At 42.9% G+C, this 26,678-nt stretch overlaps 1 protein-coding gene across 2 annotated transcripts in view; it reads left to right on the top strand.

Annotated features, from left to right (window-relative positions):
• MYZAP (myocardial zonula adherens protein) overlaps positions 1 to 26,678 on the top strand; it is a gene marked incomplete at its 5' end in the record, with an annotated part of 112,757 nt that overhangs the window by 40,998 nt on the left and 45,081 nt on the right. For both annotated transcript variants that reach the window (XM_079700397.1, XM_079700398.1), the window contains 4 exons: positions 888 to 1,013; positions 1,989 to 2,117; positions 6,499 to 6,578; positions 8,252 to 8,357. In XM_079700397.1, coding sequence (XP_079556523.1) covers positions 888 to 1,013; positions 1,989 to 2,117; positions 6,499 to 6,578; positions 8,252 to 8,357 — 441 coding nt within the window. The remainder of the gene's footprint in view (positions 1 to 887; positions 1,014 to 1,988; positions 2,118 to 6,498; positions 6,579 to 8,251; positions 8,358 to 26,678) is intronic.

The raw sequence follows: 26,678 nt of genomic DNA on the forward strand, positions 1-26,678 counted from the left end.
ACATTTAAACCTTTAATCCATTTCGAGTTAATTTTTGTATATGGTGTATTAGGGATCCAACTTCATTCTTTTGTATGTGACAAATCCGATCATCCCAGCACCATTTGTTGAAAGGTCTGTTCTTGTCCCAGTGAATGATCTTGGTAGATAATTGTTTAACATTTAATATTTATAACAGATAAATTATTTACTTGGTTTCAAAGTTAAATCTACAAAACAAAGAAATAGAACATCAATATCTGTAATCTCCTCTTTTCTCTTTAACTCCCTCCTTCCTCCTATAGCAAACCTTTTTACTTTTTAATTTTGTAGGACTCTGACCCAACTCTAATAACGTAGTGGTCTTATTTTCAGCCCACAGTAGAACACTGAAGAATTTAAAAAGCATATCTTTCTGAGGCCAATTAGAGTATGGATATATTAACTAGAGAAAAAAGTTTGTTAAAACTGATAGAATAAAAGATGATAAAATTTCAGGAGCAAAAGAACATTAGACAGGAAGAGTCATTGAAGAAAGAGGTCAATAAGACAGTGGAGCATGATACATTTTAGAGAATTCAGTTTAAAAATGGCTACATTTGGGGGGCAAGGTTGACACTTAGAGAGGTACGTTTCTGCCTTTTGAAAAATTCACTCCCGTGGAGCACCTTTTCCAGATAATATCAAGTAAATGAGTGTAAGGGGCCACTTTTAATTTTCTCTGCACCTGCTCACCCCTTTTCCTTCTTCTACCTCTTTCCCCGTTAGTTCCTGCTGCCTGTCTCCTGCAGAGCCCTGGGGCATGGGTCCACTCCCCCGTGAGTCCACACTTGATACCTACAGAGTGAAAGGTGTGGATTCCCCCTGAGCCCACCAGAGTTGTAGCTCTGAAGTGAGTCTCTCTGCAGGTGGAATCCTCCCAAGAAGCCAACGCAGAGGTGATGAGGGAGATGACCAGGAAGCTGTACAGCCAGTACGAAGAAAGGCTGCGTGAAGAGCAGCAGAGGCACAGTGCCGAGAAAGAGGCGCTCCTGGTGTGTTATGTCCTACCTGCTGATGGGATAGCAGAGGGTTTGGGGTGCATTATTGTTGGTGAGCTTTACATGGTAGGGTTTGTGCTCAGAGGTGAGTTAGTGGACTCTAACGTGGGTGACGGGTCAAGGAATTTATTATTTGCCGATTCACTGCTCTCCCTTCTCCCTCCCTTCCTTTACTCACCACCTTCCCTGCTAGGAATAGTCCTCAATCACCACTTTCTCTAGCTGGTCTGACCGTTTGCCGGATCCGAGCAGATCCTGGGCTTACCTGCAGCCATGCCCTTTCTCACTCCATTTGCTCTTCCTTGCCCGTCCTTGATCCTACCTACGCTCCCTGAGAGCCCCGAAGATGCCAGCATCTCCACGAATGAAGTCTTTCCCAGTCACACACCTGCAAGTGTCCTCTGTCCTTGGGAAACCCACACTTTCTCTGCTCTTTGCCATGGAATTCTCTTGTCCCTGTTATTGGAGCTGGGCTGTATGTCTCACATCTTGGCTTCTCTAGAAGAGCATAAATTCCTTGAAGGCAGGGACTCCATTCTGCCTTATCTTGTGTCCTCACAGGCTTAATACATGTGCTGATTGATTGACTGAGTTGGTGCTTTGCACTATGGGAGAAAGATCTGGGCATTCTGCATTCAATTCCAGATCCAGCCCTAATTCCGTTTAGGTTGTGTGACACCCTGAGCACCTAGTCAGGGGATAAATAACATTTGTAGGCTCTTTTTAGACATAAAGAGTTAAGGGGAAAAAAAGGAGAAAAAATAAGTAGGCCCATTAAAAAGCCATGCAATGTGTCTTTATTTACGGGTGAGAACCAGAATCATGGAATTTGAGTTCATGATCTGTGAGACACTTCTAGGCCCCCAGGTCATGCTTTTAAAGAGACATGATTTAGCCAGGCCTGAGCTGTTTGGACCCTGATTGGTAGCGACTCCACGCTCTGCTGAGGAGAGTGCGTTTCTTTTGCAGGAAGAAACCAATAGTTTTCTGAAAGCCATTGAAGAAGCTAATAAAAAGATGCAAGCGGCAGAGATCAGCCTAGAGGAGAAGGACCAGAGGATCGGGGAGCTGGACAGGCTGACAGAGCGCATGGAGAAGGTAACACAGCGTGGGGCCCGGGGCCTCCTCACCCAGCCTCCCTTGCGGTGCAGCAGTTCCCCTGCAGGCCTGCCCCCAAGTATGAGAAGCCCTCACCACTGATCCCTCTCATCCCTGCAATTTGTGACTTGAAAAAAAACAAAGAGAAAACTGTAAAAGAAAGTATAAGGAAGTCCCACAAAGTTCTAATTTTTCCCGTGGTGAAAATTTTGATGCTTCAAAAAACATTACGTATAAAATTATTTACAGAAACTAATATTTTAGTAGCCCTGCTTTGCTGGGACCCCAAGCATGAACTTAGATTACTTGTTGAGCAGGCAAGCCCTATTTCGACATTACAGCGACACCCCAAGCCCTGCCTGGGTCTGAAGGGTTGGCTTTTCTCTGACACTCTGTGTCGGAGCGGGGGACACTGCCTTTCTCTGTGGGTTTGGGGGGGAGGCCTGCAGAAGGCAGGAGCTCTGCCTGGATAATGAGCCAGTCTAGAGAAAGGGAAGAGGGAGCCTGGAAATTAGGCAGGAAGTGGAGAAACGGGAAGGAGAGGTGGGAGAGAGGAAAGAGAAAAAAGAAGAGAGAGAAAGGGCGGGTGACCTTTAGCAGGTGATGGCTTGCTGCTGGGGGAGGGCTAGAGCTGTGGCTGCTTCCTGGAAAGCGGATCTCTCGTGACATGAGTTTGCAGAACAGCACTGACCGGCCAAGACCTGACCCATCAGCATCCCGTAACTCACTCACGCTGGATGCTGAGAATCCCCAGGCTGACGACGGAGGGAGGGGTAGTGACAGTGTGAGCAGGGTCAACAACTGGGCTCCCGGGTGATTCTGAGAAGAGGGCTGACCCGTGGTGTCTGCGGCATGATCCCCTCCACTGTCCCCTGACAAGGGAGGCGTAACCAGCTTGGGAACAGCCTTAAATGCAATACTGTGGAGCTTCGGGGCTGGTGGGGGGCTCCTGTTTTGGGTAACATCTTTTTTGGGGAGGGACTTGAGCAAATAGAGAGTCAATTACAATTTCGCCTCCACCCTCTGGGAAAGCAGAATCCCATGCGGTATTGAAGAGCGGGTAAGTGGCATGGTTAGGGCTAATGTTAACATTGGCTGGAGGTGGCAGTCATAACAATTGGGCAACGAAGGCATTTTCTAGAACGTGGGTGAGCTATCTCCCACATCACCACTCTCCTACAACAGCAGACGGTGCTGGTTAAAGCACACACTCCCCCTGGGTGACAGATTGTCCTGCAGCAAGCAGAAGCCAGGTGAGCGGGCAGCACGGGGAGATGTACAGACAGACTGTCCATGTGCTGGTTAAGAATATGGGTTTTAGGATCAGACAGACCTAGGGTTTGAGTCTTGCCTCTCTTTCTCATTGTGGGCAGTTACTTGACTTTTCCAAATTCAGTTTCCTCTTCTGTAAAATGCTGACAATAGTAATTCTTATTCTTAGGCCTTCTGTGAGGAGTACACGAGAAAAATCCGTGCCAAGTGCTCAGCGTGGGGCCTGGCATATATAAAGTTGGGGCTCACAAATGTGTGACTCTGATTTTTATGTTGTTACTTGCATAAATGCCTGCCCCTGGTGTCAGCTTCTTTTTCAGCTGGACCTGTTCTGTAGCTGAGTTTCTTTGTACCCTTGCGATTCTGAAAGTTCCCAGCTTTTTCCCACTGATGTCCACGTGCAGCCCGGGTGAGGGCCATATGGCTGGGGGCCAGGCTGGTGTTGGTAAGGCCAGCCGTCCCTGCCAGCGTTTGTGTGACACAAAATGTTCCCCACGTCCTCTTGGCTTTTTCTTTAGTGATTGAAAATCTATTGTCCTTCCCCTTAATCTTTCCCATTTAAGCTAGGGAAATGCTTGCTTTATTTAGCTAAGATTAGATTACTCATTTACTGGTTTTCCCCCTTCAGGGATAAATCTGGGACAGCAGGAACCGTGCCAAATCTCTGTCACACAGGATGTGAACAGCATGCCCACAGAGTTTGTATTCCTGTTCTCGCCTATTTTGGATTTTTCTCGAGGACAAACCATGTGCTTTTGAATGGCTTCTGTGCTGTATCCCTTAGTTTACTGTTCTCAGCATTGTGTGCCAAACACCTTTTTTTCCTGATCAGTAGAAGTCTTGTAAGGACTGTGTTCTATCAGAGACTTCTGCAGAATAGATAATATTCTATGCCTTGATCTCAGTGGTGGTTTCACCAGGTAATGTGTATACAAATGTATTGATTGTGCAATACTCACTTAAGATTTGTTGTACCTCAGTTTAGAAAAAAAATCGAATTTTAAAGTATGCTGTAAGTTAGGCCTTGCCCTACTTTAAGACAGCTTTTTGGGGAGTCTGAGGGAAGGCTCGCTTGTTAAAGAATCATCATTATAGGGCTTCCCTGGTGGTGCAGTGGTTGAGAGTCCGCCTGCTGATGCAGGGGACATGGGTTCGTGCCCCGGTCCGGGAAGATCCCACATGCCGCGGAGCGGCTGGGCCCGTGAGCCATGGCTGCTGAGCCTGCGCGTCCGGAGCCTGTGCTCCGCAACGGGAGAGACCACAACAGTGAAAAGCCCGCGTACCGCAAAAAAAAAAAAAAAAAAAAAAAAAAAGAATCATCATTATTATTTCAGGGCTAATGTAAACTTCCAGCCAGTGGCAGAACCCGTGGGGACAGTAAGAAAGTGCATTCGCTGTAGAGATTTAAAAGCAGTAATAAAACCCCACTGAAAAGTCGGTCTTCCTTCATTATTCTTAGTACATCGATGATAACACGCCCTTCCTTCCGTGGTGGACTGCTCCGCAGCTCTGGTCTACCCTTGGTCTGCCACTGCTTACCGCTTCAGAAGTTGAGGGGGCTAAAGCTGCAAGGATCTGCTTTGAATATTTGGTGGAAAAGACGTTTGGAATGTGTATAAGTAGCCAGAGCTTGTTGGGGAGAACTTCTGAGGTTAAAGATGAGGCACAGCCATACTTAGAGAAGGACCTAAAGTAGAATAGTCTCCTCCCAATTAATAAGCAGAATTTGATAAACTTCATTGTAAGGAAGTTTATTATACTCTCATCTGTAACATTTCTAGGGCAATTTTGGTTGTGATGGGCACTACATTTTTATTAATATTTTCTACTTTGTTCAAAGAAATGTGTCCAGATTTTATATTACTTAAAAATTTTTTTAATTTATTTGTTTGTTTGGCTGCGTTGGGTCTTAGTTGCGGCACACGGGATATTCATTGCAGCGTGTGGGATCTTTCGTTGCAGGGCGCCAGCTTCTCTCTAGTTGTGGCGCGTGGGCAGTAGAGCACGCGGGTTTACTTGCCCCGCAGCATGTGCGACTTTAGTTCTCCGACCAGGGATTGAACCTGTATCCCCTGCCTTGGAAGGCGGATTCTTAACCTCTGGACCACCAGGGAAGTCCCTTATATTACTTATTTTAGGTAAACTTCTAAACTTATGTATATATACACACACACACAGCAAAGTGTACAAATCTTAAGTGCACAGCTTGATACATTAATTGGTTTCCTGTTGAAACTGTAACAGTTTACCACAGTTAGAGGCTTAAAGCATCATGGATTTATCGTTTTTAGTTCTGGAGGTCATAAGTCCTAAAATCAAGGTGTTGGCAGGGCCGGCTTCCTTTTGGGAGCTCTAGAGGAGAATCCATTTCCTAGCCTTTGTTCCCTTCTAGAGACTGACTATATTCCTTGGCTCATGGCCCCATCCTCCAGCTTCAAAGCCAGCATTGTAGCATCTCCCAGTCTTTGTCTGTTTCTGATTCTAACCCTACTTCTTCCTTCTAATACGAGCCCAACTAGATAATCCAGGACAACCTCCCTATTTTCAAGAACATTAACTTAATCACGGCTGCAAAGTTCCTTTATCCATGTAAGGCAACATATTCACAAGTTTCAGAGATTATGATGTGGACACTGTTGGGGGACTGTCATTCTGATTTTTACAATGTAGTTTTACAAGTGAACACACCTGTGTACACACCATCCCAGTTAATTTATAGGATATTACAGAATTCCAGACCCTCTTGATGATTCAGAAAATAATCCCAAGAAATTTGTAGTATCACAGGCCACTGATTTAGAGTATTGATTAACATTATTTAGAACCATAAATTTTCACAAGACATCTGAGCCTGGGCTGATGAAATGCTTTTAAAAAAATAAATCTTGAATGGCTTTATCCAGGATATTTGTCTCTAACTCATAAATACATCTATAAATACGCACCAGTAAATTTGACATTTTGAGCTTTGTTTGGACCCTGGCAAGTGGGTGTATAAAACCCATGGGTGTCACATAGACTTGAATTCACTAGTGCTGGAGTTGCTTGCTATACATTCTCCAGCCAACTTGGGATCCATAGATCAAATATTAGTGTCTGTCTGTTTTAGGAACGCCATCAACTTCAACTCCAGCTCCTGGAGCATGAAACAGAAATGTCAACGGAAATTACCAATTCTGACAAAGAAAGGTAAGATTGTAATGCCCTTTGTCTTGTAATGGATTTAGATGGTGGACACGCTGTGTTTTTGTGGGCTCACTTGGTCCTTACATTGTCATTCGTTTGGTCGTCACCCACTGCAGACTGATACATGCAAAACATTGGACTGGGAGCTTCCAGCGTGGAGCTTCCAGCCACATCTTACAACCCAGGGCTGGTTGTTAGTGCAGTGGAACACGTCAAAGCCTGTCACAAGTGCCAGAGTTCAGTCTATAAATGTTCTCCATAACCTTGAGCTCCACAGGATGCACCTTGTTGATGAGAAAACTCGAGAGTGACTAATACCATTGCCATGGAAACTAATTTTACAATGTCTTTGTTTCCAAACATTCCTCAATGAAACCTTGCCTTGTCCTCTGGCTGTGAGTGTATAAAGCCCTGCATGGGAAATGCAGGAGCAGTCCACGGCCTCTTCTGGAAACCAGAAGGCAGCGAGGCCATGCACGGCCCTCTAGTGAAGGAAAACAAGGTTGGGATGCTTTGAGCATTTGAGCAAGTTACTTAACAACCCTGAGATTCTTTGCTTCTCTGTAAAATGGGAATTCTTTATTCAAGTGGGGAGAGTTGTAATGATGCGAAGAGTGCCCATCTCATTGGGGTATTATTGTGAGGGAATTGCTGGGTGTACTGCCTGCCACATAGTATGTGCTGAAAAGATACCTGTTCTCCTTCCTCTTATGCAACTTCAGAGTTTGCAGAGTTATAGGGATCTTCCCTAGTCTTTTGTTTGTTTGTTTGTTTGTTTGCGGTACATGGGCCTCTCACCGCTGTGGCCTCTCCCGTTGCGGAGCACAGGCTCCAGACGCGCAGGCTCAGCGGCCATGGCTCACGGACCCAGCCGCTCCGCGGCATGTGGGATCCTCCCAGACTGGGGCACAAACCCGTGTCCCCTGCATCGGCAGGTGGACTCTCAACCACTGCGCCACCAGGGAAGCCCTTCTCTAGTCTTTAATATAGTGCTGAGGAGGGACCTGGCAGAGATGGGAAGTGGTAAGCAGACCACCAGACCCTTCGTCCATGCTCCAGTCCAGTGGCCCCAAAGGACTGTAGAGTCCATCTGCTGGTTCCTTTGGTTTATTTGAACCAAGTAAAGTCTGAGGATAATTTGTGTTTTTTTTTTTTAAAGTATGAAATGTTTTATGAGGTGGTCTGCTCTGTTTTGATGGAGAGAGGGTCTTTCAGCATCTTTCCCATTTTCTCAAAATAAATGATGTATGGAACAATTGTAATTCCTGACTTTCCAGGACTCTGCCACTTGATTTCAGATATTTTGTTGTGTTGCTAGATTCTTCTCCTTCTCTGTTTTCCTAATCGTGGTAATTACTGGATGTTCCAATGCTGTATCAACCCCAAAAGAAAAAGCCTCTCGTATCTGTAAGTGGTGCAAAAAAATTCTCTCTCAGCCCCTGGAAAGTATAGTAACTGTCCTTACACAGGGTAAAACTTTCAAGTGGGAACTTGAAAAATGGTCCTATCTTCCTTCTACAGTGGGGTGGTCGATTGGTAGTTAATAAACTAGGATACACACAAAGTAGGAAGAGTGCATCTTGTTCTGGGCAATATTCCCTTCAAGCGGTGACTCTGGGTGCTGCTCTTGCTGCTTTGCTTGAGGATTCACTTGCTCTTTCTTCTATTTGTATTAGGTATCAGCGGCTGGAGGAGGCATCGGCCAGCCTCCGGGAGCGGATCCGACACCTAGATGACATGGTGCATTGCCAGCAGAAGAAAGTCAAGCAGATGGTTGAGGAGGTAAGCCCCTGTGAAAGGGCTTGGGCCTGGGATTGCTTCCTGTGGTGGGGACACTTCAGCCCTAGAGCCAGATACGACTCTCAGCTCCATCTTCTGTGGCTCAGGCCACTGCCATCTTGGCCCAGAGGAGAAGGTCCTCATATGTCCCCTGTGGACTGGTGATGATTCCTCTGAAAGAGGGCCATCCCCAGATGAAAGGGTTACAGTTAAGAAAGCTGGAAGGTGCGGTTCATAAGCTCACTCATCTACACAGGACAGCAGTACCCTTTATGGGTGCCTGCAGCTCAGGGATCAAAGGGTGTGACAAGAACAGTTCACTTCAGCTCAGGCCTCTGCACCCCGGGACCTGCCTGCCTCTCCCCTGCTCCTGCTCTTGTCCTTTCTCCACGTCTGGTATGTCTCTGTCATTCCCTTTCCCTGTCTGTCCCTTCTTCGTTTTTTCTCTTTTCTACTATCCTTTTTCTCCTTCACTGTCTATGTAACGTGAAAGCAAGTTTTAGGCTTACTGTATGCTGGACATAGTTTACTATCCTGTTTTTCTAAATGAAAAAACAGGTAAGTTGAACTTTTATATTTCTCTAAGAGGAAAAGAGTTTCTTTTAACTTGTGTCACTGTACCTGTCTCTCTCATGGTGATGCTCCATAGGAGAAAGTCCATGCTGTGTACAGCTAATCAAATATTAGTGTATTTTTCTTGCTCGATTAAAAAATCAGATGGAAATAAGAAGTTAGTATGAACAAGGTGATAAGTATTCCCTAGAGACTAATACTCTAACTTGCAAAGAAAAGGTTTCAATTAAACATTTGGTTGGCAGTGGAAAAACTGGAAAAAAAATTTATATTAAGCACAACTCTGAAAATGTATCTGTTAATGTATTATTAAAATTAAAAGTATATCTACTTCTAATAAATAATTTACACATATGATAGACAAATAGAAGATTAAACATACATCTTTTTTATTAATCCCTAAAATGTTGGAGCTATGAGTGGGGTTAAGGTCAGGCAATTGTGAGGATGGGGAGGGACACCTTTTTTTATTGTGTGTAGGATAAGCGTACACATTAGATAAAATCTGCTCCCAAACGAGAAACCCAGTCACACAGTGTGATTGGCCCGTGTGTCAGTCTCAGGGCTCAGTAGAATAAGAGATTGGGGAACAAAGGCTCAGATGAGGAAACCCCACATGCACTTTCACAGTTCCTTGGCACTGCCAGGCAGAAGCAATGCCAGCAACAGGGATGGGTAGGTCTTGCCGTATATCAGCACTGGGTAGTTGTCAGGAGTGTGTTTCCCAAGGAAAAGCATTGCTGTGTCACATTTAGCATCTCCGGAACCATGGCTGTTAGATCATAGCTTTTCTGCTTCTGAACTTCACACACGTGAAGTCTGGGGCAAGGCTGTCCCTCATTTCCCCATGGGGCTCCTTGGCTGTGGTGCACTCCCATTTCTCCTGCCTCACTGCAGGGTGCTGTCTGCGTTGTTTCCCTGTCGAATATTAGAGAACCAGTGAACAAAACCTCATATGCGTTGGCTTCTGATTGAGTTATCACCTGTAAGGGTTTAATGATTGGTCTTTTTTTTTTTTTTGCGGTATGCGGGCCTCTCACTGTTGTGGCCTCTCCCGTTGCGGAGCACAGGCTCCGGACGTGCAGGCTCAGCGGCCATGGCTCACGGGCCCAGCCGCTCCGCGGCATGTGGGATCTTCCCACACCGGGGCACGAAGCCGTGTCCCCTGCATCGGCAGGCGGACTCTCAACCACTGCGCCACCAGGGAAGCCCTGATTGGTCTTTTTTAAAAGACATTTTCAAGTAGTTTAGAATTCTGTTTTCTAAGTGACTTCCGGACTCTAATAGACATACAAATTTGAAAGGAGTAGGGGAATATTTATATATGAAAATAGGTAAGCATATAAAGATCACTGTCCATGCCTTGCATTACTACCTGTGATTTAATATCTCCCAAATAGAGCTTCTCTAAGTGCTGATGATGTGGTCTGAAAGACCCAGCCAGGGGAATGAAATCACAGGCTGAAATTTAGGATGGCACCGTCAGAATGAGCACCACCTAGGGGCCAGCTGGGTTTCAACAGTTAGATAGAGGCAGAGGAAGAGAGCTTTAATTCTAAATTTAAACTAAAAACTACTTAAATCAGGTGGTAAGAATTAATGCATTTGTCTAGTACACTGTATTAACTCATACAACAAAAGGATGGTTTAAAATTTCAATTGCTGTAGCCATTTATGTGAATACTTTTTTTAAAAGTTAGAAACATGGAAAAGGGACAAATGAGCACATTGAGATGTTCAGGGTCAGGTTGGAAAGGAGTTGAGAACTACAGTAATCCAGGGAGAGGTTGAAGCACTCGGGCAAGACATGGGCAAGGAGAGACGTGAGAGGTGAATTCACATCCTACAAAACGGTCGTGGAGGAGACGGAACATATGTTTGTTTGTGTTGCGGTGCAAAGCCAGGCTGGAGCCACTGGGTGGCAAATTTCAGCTTTCTGTTCAACATAAAGGAAACATTTCTAGAATTGGCTGTCCTGGGAAGTATATTTAGCCTTTAATCATGGGTGCATTTTATGAGGAGAGAAGTCGGGATAGAAGCTCCTTATATAAAGAATTCTCTATTGTTTACTAGGCTGTGCCTGTTGTTAGGATCTCAGCCTTTTCATTGCTTTGCATAATGAGTGAAAGTAGCAAAGACATATTAAATTGGTTCAAGTCATTTGGACCAAATTTTGAAAAATCCAGACAGCTGAATTAGTCATGTGTGGCATCTTGAACTCTGACTTGAGAAGTGTCTTTCTATCTGTGAACTCCAGCCACCCAGATATTGAGACAAATTTGACCCGGAAATAGAGGCAACCTTTACGTGTCACCAATGTTGGGGACAGTTTTCCTTCCCTCACATGAAGTCTGAAAGCTTGTCCCTGTGATGGCTTCACACTCACCAGGGGTAGGAATCGAGTCCCCATCCATTGTTGCTGTCATCTGAATCACAGTGTCTATGAATGAAGTTAGTTTATTGAAATGATGGGCTTCTTTTTTTCGCTCAAAACATCCAGGTATTATTACTGAGGTTCTTGGAATCCTTAAATGTTAAGCAGTATATTTACTTCCACCTCAGTGGAGTGTAATTTCTAATAATAATAATAATGATGATAGTAATAATGATGACGATATATTGAATAAAAATTAACCAGCGTAGGTGTTGCACCCCTTAGCTCAATAATGACTTTTCATTGTGTGGGACAGTATGTTTCAGTAGGGATTTGTGCATGTAAGAAGGGGGCAGGATGGGCCCTTTTGAAATGAAGGATTATGTATCTTATGGGGTCAAGTTCATTGAGAAAAGATACAAAGCGTCCTGCGTGAAGTGTGGGAGCTCATACCCCCACCTGGCTAGATCTTTGTACCAAATTAAGTCTCCTTTTGTGGTGTTAGACAGGGATTGGTCATCTTCCTCCCATCACTAGTTCTTCTGACTGGTTCTGGATCTGACAGAAAAAAAAGCGCACACACACACACACAAGCCCAAGTATGCCCCTTTTAGACTTTTAAGGGTTTGCCAGAAAATACAGAGGGACTGAAAAAAATAGCATTCATGAGGAAACTCACTCATCCATCCATTTACCAGTTACCCACCGGCATTTTCTCTGTGGTGGGGCTGGGTACCCAGTGCGGAGCGGGGCAGATGTGGTCCTGCCCTCATGGATCTTACCATCTGGTGTTAGCTGAGTTCTAGTCATCCTTGCCCTTGGGATTCATTCTTCTGTTGACAAGCCGTGTTGGGACTAGGTCCTTTGTCTCGAATCCGGCTGAGTTCTTTAGCTTGCCATTAAAGGAACCAGGAGATCAGGGAGGAGCACAAGGCTGGGCGGAAACTGCAGCCAGAGCAGTGAACACCTGACACATCTTTAAACATCTTCGGTCAACAGGGCATTGACACCTCTTTACCTGCTCTCATCAAGGCCCAGTGCCCCGCCAACCAAAGCAGCCTTCTGCCGAGGGGAAAATTATCTGGAGGAAAGCAATTTTAAAAATTTAAATTCTCTCCATCCCAAGAATCTTCCCTTTTATATGGATCGGCCATTTGTTAGCACACAATTTATTTTAAAAGTCTTGTGTGGTGTGCTGAAATGTACAATGCAAAAGTACATTTTTGCCAAATACCCTGTGTTTAGAGGATTCAGAGTGATCTCCATCACTGATAATTAGCCACATGGGGGAAGGGGAAAGGAGCTGTGGCACCGAGCCCACAACGCTAACCTGCTCAATTAAACTGTTTCCAGATCATGTCCCACGAGCTCTTCTCCAGATTTAGTCTCTGGCTCTTTGGAAGATGACAAAATGGTAGCTTGCTCTGGGTTGGAAGCAGTTCCTTTTATCGTTCGTGGTTCGAAGAACACTTGTACTCTCTCTGCTGGGAAGAGGTGGCGTGTGTGTGATGATTTGATGAACAAAACACGAAGGACATGACATTGAAAAGAAAATGTGGCCACGTAGGGCTCTTATTTGTGGAAACACCCACATTCTGTTACTTCACCTTCTACAGCCTGACACTGCAGAGTCAAGAGAACTCAAAGATCCAGAGTATTTCTAGAAACGTGGGTTTCTAGACATCAAAGAGGGAACTGTGATGAAAAATAGTACTAAAAAATAATTTAGAAAGTGCCAGGTGGAGGCTGGTCTTGGAAGATGAAGCCTTATTTATGGAAAAGCTGCCAAGGACACCTGCCAAGGAGATGGGAAGCGAGCTCGAAGAACTCTAGTGCCCCAGGAGGAAGTGCTCCCCACCTGATCATACCCCAGAAAATACAGAATAAGCCAGGTGTCTCTGTAGTTTGATTATATTTGTATGTAGGAGGTGGCCCTGAGGATGTTCTTTTTGAATGAAGACCAACAGCACTAATCAACTTAGATCTCTTCTTGTTTAAGAAACATTTGGTTTGCTTCTATCACCATGCATAGACAGTTCAACTCACTTCATGAAAAGGAGAAGTATATCTGATGAAAAGAAAAACGGGGACTGCCCTGGTGGTGCAGTGGTTAAGAATTCGCCTGCCAATGCAGGGGACACGGGTTTGATCTCTGATCTTGGAAGATCCCACATGCCGTGGAGCAACTAAGCCCGTGCGCCACAACTACTGAGCCTGTGCTCTAGAGCCCGCGAGCCACAACGACTGAGCCTGCGTGCCTAGAGCCCTGTGCTCCGCAACGAGAAGCCACCACAATGAGAAGCCCATGCACCGCAAGGAAGAGTAGCCCCCGCTCGCTGCAACCAGAGAAAGCCTGTGTGCAGTAATTAATTTAAAAAAATGTATTTGGCTGAAATACATTGAAGTGAAATATACTTCATGCATGCTTTATTTTCATAGAGGGCTTCGTGAGACAGCCACAGGCCCTGGTATCTCATCAAAACTAAACGGTGTTGCTGAGAATTGTAGTAGCAGCAGTGGTAGTAATAGTCAGTGGGTGGTATTAGCCTAATAATAATGAAGTGAGTTCATTAAGGGGGTGGGTGTCACTTAGACGCTGGGTAGTTTTCCACTCCGTCCTCTTCTCCATGGCAAAGTTAGCAGGTAAATGCTTTCTTGTCAATAGTTGTCTTTGGTCTTTAATTTAGATGCTTCTGCCCAGCTGAAGCAAGTAGGCAGTGATGGGAAAGGAAGCAGATGAATAACTTCCCACATGCGTATGAACCGTTGATGCAGTTTACCTCTAACCGTGTTGTTTGAATGCAGATCCCCAGATACTCTTGCTGGGTTTCCAGACTTCCCCTAGGGAGCTTTGAGTCAGATCTGAGAATCGCTAATCTAGATGTCACTCTAGTGTAGGGACCTACACTGTTTCTAGGGATACCTTTACTGCCCTCATGTTTTTCAGTCTGTGGTGGAAAAGTTACTGGCATTTGTTCTAGTGGAGGAGACTCACTACCCAGCTTCAAACATTGAAGTAATATCAGACAAGGGGATGTAATGACTTCTAGAGGAAGCGGGGCACCCACTTGGGCCTCTCTCCCAGGATTGTGTGCTCTCCCCTCTGCCCTTGGAGTTCCTTCTCTCTTTTGGGGCACAGATAGTACCCTGAGGCTAGGTAGACCTTATGTTCTGGGGCAGAGAGTGAGTGAGGTGCCGAGGCTGTCTGCAGGACCGTGAGAGTGCCTCCCCCCACCCCTCCAAATGCTGTGCCCTAGACGACCCCTGCACCTCCCCCTAGGCCTGATGCTGGGTCCTGGGCTAGTCGGGGATCTCCTTAGATCCGGGTCCCCTGCCTGAGAGGACCTCCCTCCACCTGCTTCTCCCTGCCCTTGCCCGTGTCCCTAAATTCACCCCTTCCTGCCAGGACTGTGATATGGTATGAACTTGACTTACTGCGTCAAACATGAGTTAGGTGCTCAAACCCTGCCCCACACTCACCCCACACTACCACCCCATTCCCCGACCCCTAACTGGATCCTAAGCCTTGGGCTCTTAGTAAGGCTGTGATTCTGTCTCAGGGCCACTCACACCCCCACCCAAAGGAGATGCTACTCAAAAGTTGAGGCCAAATTTATTTATAGTAATAGAAAATGTTACCGTTTCCAATTCTGGTGTTTAACACTGTATTAGCCACTTTTTTATTTTAAAATCTCAGCTGCTTTATCTAAAGCATGAAGTTTTTAGAAGGTAACCAGAAAGCTCACATGGGTGTAAACCTTTTTTGTATGCATTACAGAAGTATTGCATGTTCATTGTGTGACAGGTACTGATTAATGTATTCACGATTCAAATTGTCCTTTCAAGGGAGAAGCTCTTTTCTTTGCAAATGTCATTGAACCCACTTTCTGTCTGTTGAAATTGTTTCTAATTGACTCTGAAATGTTTCTCAGACCTGGGTGCTCACATTCTGCCCATAGTAGTTTGTGAGCCTGTGCTCCTCATCCAAGTAACTCCCAGCTAGTGGATGTTTCTCATGTTGCAAGGTGTGCATCATGTGTTGTAGGTGTGCATCTACACCTCCCATCCCACGTTAACCCTCTGTGGGAGGTATTATTAGCACCATTTTTTAGTACTGGAACCGGAGACTTAAGAGTCTTAAAAAATAAGTAGCTAGTGGTCTCTCCACAGGTGATGATGGTGTTAGGTCCACACCCAGATTTTTGACTCCAAAGCCAGCCTTGTTCTTTGCTTATTTTTTTATAATTGGAAAAAAAATTAAAATATAGAAACTTAAAGGGAATGATAAAAAATAAAACCCATGTATTCTCTTCTGGAATTGACAGATGTTAACATTTTGGCGTATTTCATATTTTTTCTAAATAAAACATTAGAAGTTCCCATTTTACTCCTCCCAGTTTGGATCTTTTTCCTTCTTACCCTCCACCCCATCCTGCCCTAACACCTCCTTCGGAGGCAATTTGGCCTCTATCCAGACCATGTTTCTATGCTTTTACTACACATACATGTATTTATTGTTGGTATATAGCTTGGTTTCTGTGTTTTAAAAAGTATGTAAAATTTTATTTATAATATATAAATAAATTTTATTGTATTTATTTTGCAACTTACTCTTTTCCCCAATTTTGTTTTTGGAGTTGTTACATATAGATCAGAATTATTCATTTTGATGGCCGTCTAATATTCCATTAGATGAATATATTGTAATGTACCCTACTGATAGACATTTAGCTTGCTTCCAATTTTTTATTCTTTTGCAAACAATGCCACACGTGTCTGTGCTTATCTAGGGAATGTACTCAGAGGAGGAATCGCCAGGGCCTGGGGTTGGCACAGTTTCTCCTCTGCTAGGTATTTCCCTATTGCTCTCCAAAGTGTACGTAGACTTCCACCCGTCATGTATGAGGGCAGATTTCTCCACATCCTCATCACCTCTTGGCGCTGCTGGACTATAATTTTAGCCAGTTGTGAAATAGTATCTCTTTGTCTTAGTTTTAACTTGCGTCAGTCTGGTGACTGCTCATTACAACTGGAGAGATTGAGCATAAACTTCTCACCAGTCAGGCTCCCATTCTTATGAACTGGTTGGTCATATCTTTTGTTCATTTTTCTGTTTGGTTGTTTTTCTTTTTTTCCCTGCTGATTTTTAGGAACTCTGTATACTGCCAATATTAGTTGTTTGTCAAAAAATATTTGAATGCCGTTATCTTCTCCTTGTTGGTCATTTTCATTTGTTTATGTTGTTTTGTATAATACACACGTTTTAAATTTTGGTAGAAAGTTATCAATCTTTCTGTGCTGTGTTGTGTGTCTTGTTTGTTTCATAAGTTTTAGAGTTTTGTTTTGCATCTTTAGGTCTGTAATTACACCCCTCCCCCACATTCTTACCCACCGTTCTCTTCCTTACTCTGTTTTTCTCCATAGCACTTATCATCTTGTAATATATCCTACACTTATGTTTTATTTATGTGTTGTCTGTTTCCCTCCACTAGAATGTAAGCTCCCTGAGGGCAGTGGCTTTTGTCTGTTTTGTTCATGGCTATATCCCTAACACTTGGAATAGTCAAGGACATATAGCAGGTGCTCAAGAAATATTTGTTGAACAAATAAAGAATAATCCATATGGAATTTATTTCTTGTGTATATAGTATGAATAGAGCTGTCACCCTTTTTTCCCCCCTCATGGAAAGCTGGTTTCTCTAACACCATTTATTGGATAGTCCATCCTTCCCCCACTGATTTTTTCATTCAACCTTTATCAAGCTGGAGTTGTTTGCCTTGTGCCACTGTCTTTATATATTTCTGTTCCCCTGCCTCTGTGCTGAAGTCTGCAGAAAAGCCAGTCCTCACACACACAAGTGGGAGTGGGGGTGATGAACAGCTAGGTTCCACTTACGGAGAGCTTTTCTCTGATGGGTCAATCAGTAAACATTTAAGAAGCAACTTTTATGAACCAAATGTAAAAATGGACCTGAGTCCTCAAAGCCCTCAAAGGACTTTCTGGTTGACATTAAAACTCGTTATAACTCAAGGCAGAATATAAGGGTTAAGCAGGACAATTAGCTGTGTGCTGGGAACACACAAGCTGGAGAACATAGTGGGTAAGTTTGTAGGCTTCAAGTAAATTCAGTCTGACTTTGTATCCTGCACCTGCTCCTGACTGGGCTTTGTATCTTGAGCAACTTATTGATCTTCTCCAACATTTAGTTTCCTTATCAAAAAAATGGGAATGATGATAATAGTACCTGCTTCAGGGGTTGTTGATTGACTGAAAGAATGTATGCTAAGGGTGTAGCTCAGTGCCTGTAAATGTTCCCTAATTCTAGTGTGCGTGGAGTCTTTAGGGAGGAGGTGAAATTTGACTGGGTCTTGCAGCATGGGTTAGATTTTTCTGGGCAGGGAATGAGTAGGTGGAAAAGGACGTGACAGACAAGATACAGAATAAATAAAAAACAAAAGCATGGAAGCCAGAAAGTATAGGGTGAGTTCAGGGAGCATTATTCTAGTTTGACTGGATTGTAGGAGGGAGTAATGATGAAGAGACTGGAAATGTAGGTTAGGCCTAATTGCTGTGGATTACCAGCAACAAGCCAAGAAAATGTCCTTTATTACTAAGCTCCTAATTCCTCCATGGCTCCCCATTGCCTGATCAGATCAGAGCCTCAGAGGGATGTCTCTGGCAGGGCGTGCTTGGCGAACAGGAGAGGAGAGGGGCAGGGAGGGCAGCTAGGGGGCTCCCAGGAGTCATGGTCAGTACAGGTGAGGGTCCATGTTCCAGGGCACCTGAACTTTAGGAACATTGTGTGTGTGTGTGTGTGTGTATAATTAAAGCCTCCTTTATTTTTTTAATTATTTATTTATTTTTTTGCAAGGGAAAGCTTTATTTATTTTGCATTTTTTTGACCTTCATTTTATTTTTTTTTAATTGCTTAACAATGGTGTGTTAGTTTCTGCTTTATAACAAAATGAATCAGTTATACATATGTTCCCATATCCCCTCCCTCTTGCGTCTCCCTCCCACTCTCCCTATCCCACCCCTCCAGGCAGTCACAAAGCACTGAGCTGATCTCCCTGTGCTATGCAGCTGCTTCCCACTAGCTATCTACCTTACGTTTGGTAGTGTATATATGTCCATGCCTCTCTTTTGCTTTGTCACAGCTTACCCTTCCCCCTCCCCATATCCTCAAGTCCATTCTCTAGTAGGTCTGTGTCTCTATTCCTGTCTTACCCCTATGTTCTTCATGATATTTTTTTCCCTTAAATTCCATATATATGTGTCAGCATACAGTTTTTTTTGTTTTGTCTTAAAATTGACAAGACTAGTATAAGCATCTTAAAAAAATTTTTTTATTGGCGTATAGTTGATTTACAAAGTTGTGTTAGTTTCAGGTGTACAGCAAAATGAATCAGTTATACATATACATATATCCACTCTTTTTTAGATTCTTTTCCCATATAGGTCATTACAGAGTATTGAGTAGAGTTCCCTGTGCTATACAGTAGGTCCTTATTAGTTATCTGCTTTATATATAGTAGTATGTATATGTCAATAGGAACATTTATTTAAACTACCTTTTTTTTTTAGCATCAGCTTTGTGCCAGGTGTGGAGCTGGGTGCTTCCATATACATGCCTACCTCAGAAATACTGCAGGTTGGGTTCCGGACCACTGCAATGAAGCAAATATTGCAGTAAAGTGAATCACATGAACTTTTTGGTTTCCCAGTGCATATAAAAGTTATACTGTAGTCTATTAAGTGTGCAATAGCATTATGTATAAAAAGACAATGTGACACCTAAGTAAAAATACTTTATTGCTGAAAATTGATCACTAATCATCATCTGAACCTTCAGTGAGTTGTAATCTTTTTGCTGGTGGAGGATTTAAAATAGTGCAAGAATTACCAGAGTGTGACACAGAGATACAAAGCGAGCAAATGCTGTTGGAAAAGTGGTGCCGAAGGACTTGCTCAGTGCAGGGTTGCCACAGACCTTCAATTTGTGAAAAATGCGACGTGTAAAGCACCATAAAGCCAAGTGCAGTAAGATGAGTTATGCCTATACCTCCTCTAGTTGTTTAGCCTGAAACAGTTCTCTCCCTGGATATTCCTGTTCAGTGTATGGTCTTCTGTCCCTGGTACTGTACCCATCCAGGGAAGGGCAGGGATAGAGAAGCTTAGAGGACCCTCTTTCCTACTTCTCCATCCCACCTTCCAATAAGGTCACAGAGGAGGAAAGAATAGCCTGAGGACTTAGGGCTCCAGCAAATCCTTTGTTAAAGAAGGTATCACCTGCCAGTATTCTTCCCAGCCTTGCCTAATTTCTGGGCAGCATTGCCACGATAGGTAGTCGTCATAGGGAGATAGAGGCCAACCTCTGGACATCAGGCTGGTGTGAATGGAAGAGCCCGGGCCTTGTCATCAAAGAGAAGTGGGTTTAGATTTCAGCCCTGCCAGAATCGAGCTCTAGGGTGACCACCTGTCCTGGTTTGCCTGCAAATGAGAAGGTTCCCGACTCATGAGACTAGAACCTAGAAAGTTCCGGGCAAGCTGGAACGAGCTGGTTACCTCTTTAGCCCTGTGGTCTGAACCTTTCCCTCACCCCATCGGCAGATAGCAGGTGCATCCTATCTCTGGGTAGGTGGGGAGACCTAACATCATTCTGCCTGCTTATTGTGCTAATGTGTGTGTTTCTTTCTCCATTTACTGCCTTACTGGGATGTTGACTCCCTGAAAGTGGAGACCAGGTCTTCCTGGCTCACTGCTGTGCTCCCGGAATCTAGCACTGGGCCCGAGGCAGAGGGGATCACAGGTGGTTGTTGAGGAATGAACAGGCAATGAAACTCTAGGAACCCCAGTTCCCTCGTCTATGGGGATAACGACTCTTAGGGTTGTTTCTGAGAATAATGAGCTAAGCCAGCAAAAGCCCTGGTACTCGGTACACCCCTTCTTCTTCCTTCCCAGTGAATGCACATAGATTGGAACGCCAGTTTATCCATCCTTCCCTGATGTCTACATAGCCCAGTCATGTTCAGGCACCCAGGGTGCTATTTCTTCTTAGACAGAAGTTGGGTTATCTTTAATATAAGATAGAAATCAAACCACATTAGATTATTTTACCTCAGAAGCCAGTTTCAACTGATCCTTTTGAATAGTATGTTCTATTATTATATATTACTTCAAACTTAATAGAAAAAAATTGATTAAAATGTGTGCCCTGTTCATATCTGGCCTGGCTGAATGCCACAAGACACATTAATTGAAAATGAATTTCTACAAACCCAATCAAGCATCATGAAGATGAAAAATGTACCTTTTCCCCTCCATTCCTTCATTGATTTTTCATTTTCCCCACTCAGAGCTTCATTTAGCAATTTTTCAGTTTCATTTTGTTGTGGCCTTAATTCATTCCCTTCACTCCCCCCAAAATGAGATAATGTACCATTTTCCTTGTCCTTTTTAAACTGTTCTTTCATGCTGCATTAGTGCAGGGCAGATCCTGATCTTGTCATACATCCCTGTGCTTTATTATTTTTTTAGGAAAAGAGGGTAACCTTATTTTTAAAATTCTTACCATGGTGGTTTTTATCAAAGGGAATGCACTTTAAAAATATATAACTATGAAATTAGTGTTACAACACTTCTAAAATGAATTAAGAGAAACTGCAGCAAAAATAAAAAACCTTTTCAGAGGAAGAGTATTAGATATCAATTATTCTCATTTTTCAGGGTGAGGTATTTGGGGATCAAACACGAGTCCTGTTTTGTTGAGGGAAATGGAGAAAGCTATTTGCCAGATCACAAGAGGCTGAATTGAAAACAAGGCTGGGTCAGGACAAGAGGGAGCAAAGGGAGGTGACTAAAACCCCAGGTGAGTTCTAGAAGGTTCTTGCCTGTCTTGTGCCAACCGTGCCCCAGTCTGTTTGCCGAGTCCCTGGATCTCTAGGGGTTTCGATAACAATAATAGGGATCTTCAAGCTATCTTCCTGTCAAATTTTCAAATAATCGAACAGCATACTTTTCCCATGAAAAGTTGAGAAGGGCTCACATTCAAGTATCCTATTGCTTTACCCTGACCTAGAATTCAGAACCCTGGTTATCTCATTTTGATTAGAAGCTTTGATTGGCAATTAGCCATCTTTGGTACATTTTCAATGGGAAAATGAATTATTTCTTTATCATTGCAGCTTAAAGTAGAAAGTGTTTTTAAATGAGGGCCCATTAGTAGGAGTAACAAAGTGGGGTGTTGGTGATAGAGGTTTGGGAACCTTGTTAATGTGTCGCGTTTCATGATAGGCACGTATACACACACCCTGATTTTGAATAAAAGTACCTGTGGCCTTTAACTGGTTATTCTTAAAATTAGAATGAAAACAAAATAAAACAGATTTCAAAGAAAATGAACAATAATATCATAAACTTAGTTTGGATTTAAAAAATTGAATTCCCTTTTCCTTACAAGATTTTAAACAATTTAATTCAATGTGATCATTAGTTTTAACATACCTTCTAATATCATGCCCTGTTTCATTGTGTCTCCTGTTTTACATAAGGCATTTTCAGATACATGTATATCATCATTTGCCAGCTGGTAAGAGAAAACACCCCAAAGCACAATTTCTTAAAAAAAACCACATCAAGCGCTATCTAGTATTTAATACTTATTTGCTGCTGCATTTCTTCTATTCATTCCTCTCCACATCCCCAACCTCAATATTGAGTTATGTTTCATGAGTTTTGCACAATTGGGTACTATTCACATCCTTCTAATTATAGGGCTGTATCACATTCTGACATCTAACATGAAATGACCCTACCTGTCTGTCACCAATGGAAAAAAATTCCAGGAAGCTGAAAAGCCTTGCAACCTCCTGGGTTGCTGTGAATCCATAACAGGACCTTACTAAATTTTTGTACAATTTCATTTTGGTCTGGTTGACATACAAGGTCTTTTTGAAAGAAATTGGGAGGGATCCTTTCACTATAGGAATCTGTTTCCAAAGTTTATAAAAATGTGTGGATTGATAGGGGTGATTTCACCTCCTAAGAGGACTGCTCTTTCACATAAGATAATTGATGCACTAAACATCTGTTCCATGTGGGTTTGCTGTCTGGTGCAAGGGAAAGATGTAAACAAAGAGTGGTAGTGGCAATGACGGGTTCTACTAGGGGTTTGCTCGAAGGGCTGAAATGGAACAGAGGAGAGAGACACGAAGCCAGCCTGGAGGACTTGGGAAGAGCTGGCCTGGGGGGGCGACTGTTGAGTACTTCCTGACAGCAGATTTCCTGGTGGAAAAAGGAATGGAGGGTGGGAGGGCATGCCTGGTGAAGGCACCAGCCTGTGCAGAGGCCTGGCAACAGGACCATCGTATGTCCATAGTACGCTGAGAGCATGGAGTGGCTTCTGAGTAGGGTTCATTGTGGGACAGAGCGGGCATGAAATGAAACTGGGGAGATAAACTGGGATCACAGCAGAAGTGCCTCATGGCCACGCTAGGGAGTTGGAACATTAGAAGCTTGGGAGGGTTGTTTTGTTTTGTTTGTACTTTTTTCTTTTACTGAAGTATAGTTGATTTACAATGTTGTGTTAGGTTCAGGTGTACAGCAAAGTAATTTGGTTATATATAATCGATTCTTTTCCATTATAGGTTATTACAAGATATTGAGTATAGTTCCCTGTGCTATACAGTAGGTCCTTGTTGGTTATCTCTTTTATATATAGTAGTGTGTATATGTGAATCCCAAACTCCTAATTTATCACCCCCCCCCCAAGAAGCTTGGGAGGTTTTTTAAGTAAGAGGGTGATATATGCAGCATCTCTGGGGTAGAGCCTAGAGGTAGATGACTCCGTCCAGGTGACTCCAGTGTGTGGGTCTGGTTAAGAGGGATCGCTTAGCTCGAACCATCTATGCAGGTAACTCAACTGTGGCTGATGTGAAGAAAAGCCAGTTCCAGTTTTAAGAAACCAGATGACACCCCCACCGCCCACCTTAAATATCAATCTGGCCTGTAGTCTTAGAAACCTAGCATCCTGCATTATCAGTTAGGCTGTAAGACATATACACAGTTTGAATTACAAAAAAAAAATCATGCTAATGAAGACAAAATTAGACATGAGTTCAATGAGTTAACGTCAGTTAAAAGGTTCTAGATTTTACCAAGATGGGTTTCTTCCCTTTGTTCTATAAGGGGGTTTACTGTTTGATATTTAAATTTAACTGTTACAAGAAGATTACATTCTTGGGTAACTAAAATAGAAGCACTCATTTTCCAGACCTCATCTAATTTCTCATTTCTTAATGCCTTGACTTGAGCCTGGTAACTTGGGTCATTTACCACCACCTGGTGACAGCTAGATTTAAATGCAGATTCTTGAAGTGTACATAAACCTCTTGAAGGTCAAATTTACAAACTTACATAGAGCATGGACTTGACGATATGGGGAGGGGGAAGGGTAAGCTGGGACAAAGTGAGAGAGTGGCATGGACATATATACACTACCAAACGTAAAATAGATAGCTACTGGGAAGTAGCCGCATAGCACAGGGAGATCAGCTCGGTGGTTTGTGACCACCTAGAGGGGTGGGATAGGGAGGGTGGGAGGGAGACGTAAGAGGGAGGAGATATGGAAACGTAGGTATATGTATAACTGATTCACTTTGTTATAAAGCAGAAACTAACACACCATTGTAAAGCAATTACACTCCAATAAAGATGTTAAAAAAAAAAAAAAGGAAAAAAGTGAGAGCAAAGGTGCCAAATGGATTTTACTTGCATACTGGCTGCATAGTTCCCTGGATTTTGGGTGCCCCCGATTTTGGGGGTTGCTTTGGAGGTTATGTGTTTAGCAAGTCTGTCTTGGTTCATCTAGGCCTCCAAGAGTCTGTTCCAGACAACTATGCCCCTGAAGTCTAAGGGGCGGAATGTTTAGAGATGATGGATGGACAGATTCTTTGATTCATCCATTCAATGTCTGAGAATATGAAGATGATCAAGGTCTTTACTCTCAAGCTGACAGTCTAGGGAGGGAGAAATACCAGTAATAACATAGTAGTAGCTAATTTTTGAGTGTTTATCATGCTAGGTGCTACAGGAGACGATATTTCAAGGCTCTTTGAAGTTAGCAGTCAGAAATAACAGCATTTTCCACACAAATGTGTGATTTAGATATTGTGGAAAAGAACCAAAGGCTTGGGAGTCAGACGATAACCTAGAATGTTAGCAAACCCAGACGCGTGAGAGCCTGCTTATTTTAGAAACTGGGTGCCGCACCTGGGAGAAGGCATGGGATGTGCTCCAGGAGCAGACCTCAGGGGGGAGTAACTTGGGGTTCAAAGTTGGCACCCCTTCTAGGGCATGAGGGGCCAGCCATGAACTGACTGCCAACCTAAGCATCCTTTTTCTCTAATCCGAGCAAGTCAACTCTGGCCACAGAATGTACTGTACAAGATGCTTCTATGAGAAATGCTCAAGGATGAAAGCAAATGAGTGTGCACAGCATTCATTTTTAGTGCAAGAGCACAATCGCTTCTTGAAGCATCAGTTGCTAAAAAACGCGATCCTTGTCGTCAGAAGCTTCAGATCCCCTACATCCTTCCTTGGACCTATTCTTTTTCTCTAGAATGAGATGCCTCCTCACGCTAGCATTAGCCCAGAGTTCTCCCCTCAGCTGTCTCTCCAGATGATATCTCTGCTTTGCATTTATTTCTTTTTAAAACTAAAATCTAGGGACAAAGGTGAGCAGAATCATCTTAGTCTCTTCCTATGAGCTGTTCATTAGGGTGCCCTTAACCCACACCTCTTGCTTCTCTTGACTCACAAAGCACTCTGATTACTTCAGAGATAGTGAAACTAGTGTGCGTGAAGTCACTTTTTGTGTTATTTGATGAAATATTACCCCTGACCTTCTTGGAATATTTTAGTTCATTTCAGTACACATTTTACCTATCATTTAAAGATTTTAAAAATTTCTAACACTATAAGAAGGAATGAAAAAGGGACACTGTAAGGATGATTTTTGCAAATTATTCCTACAAAAATGAAGGAAATTTAAACAAACTTTTGTTTTGCTCATACTCCTACCCCAACCCGGAACGATTTCGTTTATCTAACTTTTCTTCCAGCTTTTATTTTCATCATTGTAAACTCTTATTTTTCTATCTCTTGAGGCTTTTTGTAAACACTTTTCCATTTTGTAATATATTTGTTTTTAGTGTTTGTGTAATATATTCCATCCAAGTGATATTCCATAATTTATTACCCATTCCTTTAGTGCTGGACATTAAGGTTATTTCCATTTTCTCTCTATTATAAATAATTGGAGCAAGAACATCTTTGTATATATAGCTTTCTTCCTACATCTGAATTATATCCTTAGGATAAATTCCCAGGAGTGGGATTAGTAGGTCAAAGGGTATGAACAGCTTTATGGCTCTTCATATTTATTGCTACATTGCCCAAAGGGTCATTCTAATTTACAGCGCCACCTGCAACACATGAGAGTAGCTATCCCTCCCAGCCCTTCCAAGACTGATTTCTTCAGTCAGTAGTTTGGGGCAAATTTAATAGGTACGAAAGGATAACTAGTGACTGTTTTTAATTGTTAATTTAAAAAATAATTATCAATTTTCTTCTTAAGTATGTTTATTGTATTCTATTTCATATGGTTTGCTTTTCATGTCGGAGAATTATATTTTTTGACACCAGGTGGAATTTAAAATATTTTATCATGAAAATGTCACATTCTCTCAGAACAAAGAGTGTAATGATGAATCATTACCTAGATTCAACAAGCAGCAAGATGGGGCCACATTTGCCTTATCTACACCTTCTTTTCCTTTCATTTTTTCTTTTGTGCATTTTAAAGCAAATCCCAGACATTCTGCATGTTTCCTGTATACTTCACTAAGCATCAATAAAACATGTAGACTTCTTCTTCTGTAATCAGAATGCTTATTGCCATACCTAACAAAATTAATGATAATTCCTTGGTCCCATTTAATACTAGTCTGTAATAACATTTTCCAACATGTCTTTAAAATTGTCTCTTAACTGATATTTTGTTCCAGTCAGAGTACAGAGAGGTCCACTGTATTTGGTTGTTAGGTTTCTGAAGTTCTTTAATCTAGAGCATATGCTCTGTTTACTCCCACGGCCCCCCCAACTCAAATTTACCCCCAGCCAGTGACTTATTGCAGGAACTAAGTCAGTTGTCCTATAAACATTCCCGCATTCTGAATTTGACTTTTTGTTTCCTTAATAGCTCAATTAGATTCCATTTCAACTTTGTTTTGTCTGGGGAGGCAAGAATACTTCAAGGGTGGTGCTGTGTGATTCATTTCGTATTGCTCTGGGGGCACACAATGTCTGGGGATCCCAC

The sequence above is a fragment of the Hyperoodon ampullatus genome (assembly GCF_949752795.1).
Source record: "Hyperoodon ampullatus genome assembly, chromosome: 3".
Classification (NCBI taxonomy): Eukaryota; Metazoa; Chordata; class Mammalia; order Artiodactyla; family Ziphiidae; genus Hyperoodon; species Hyperoodon ampullatus.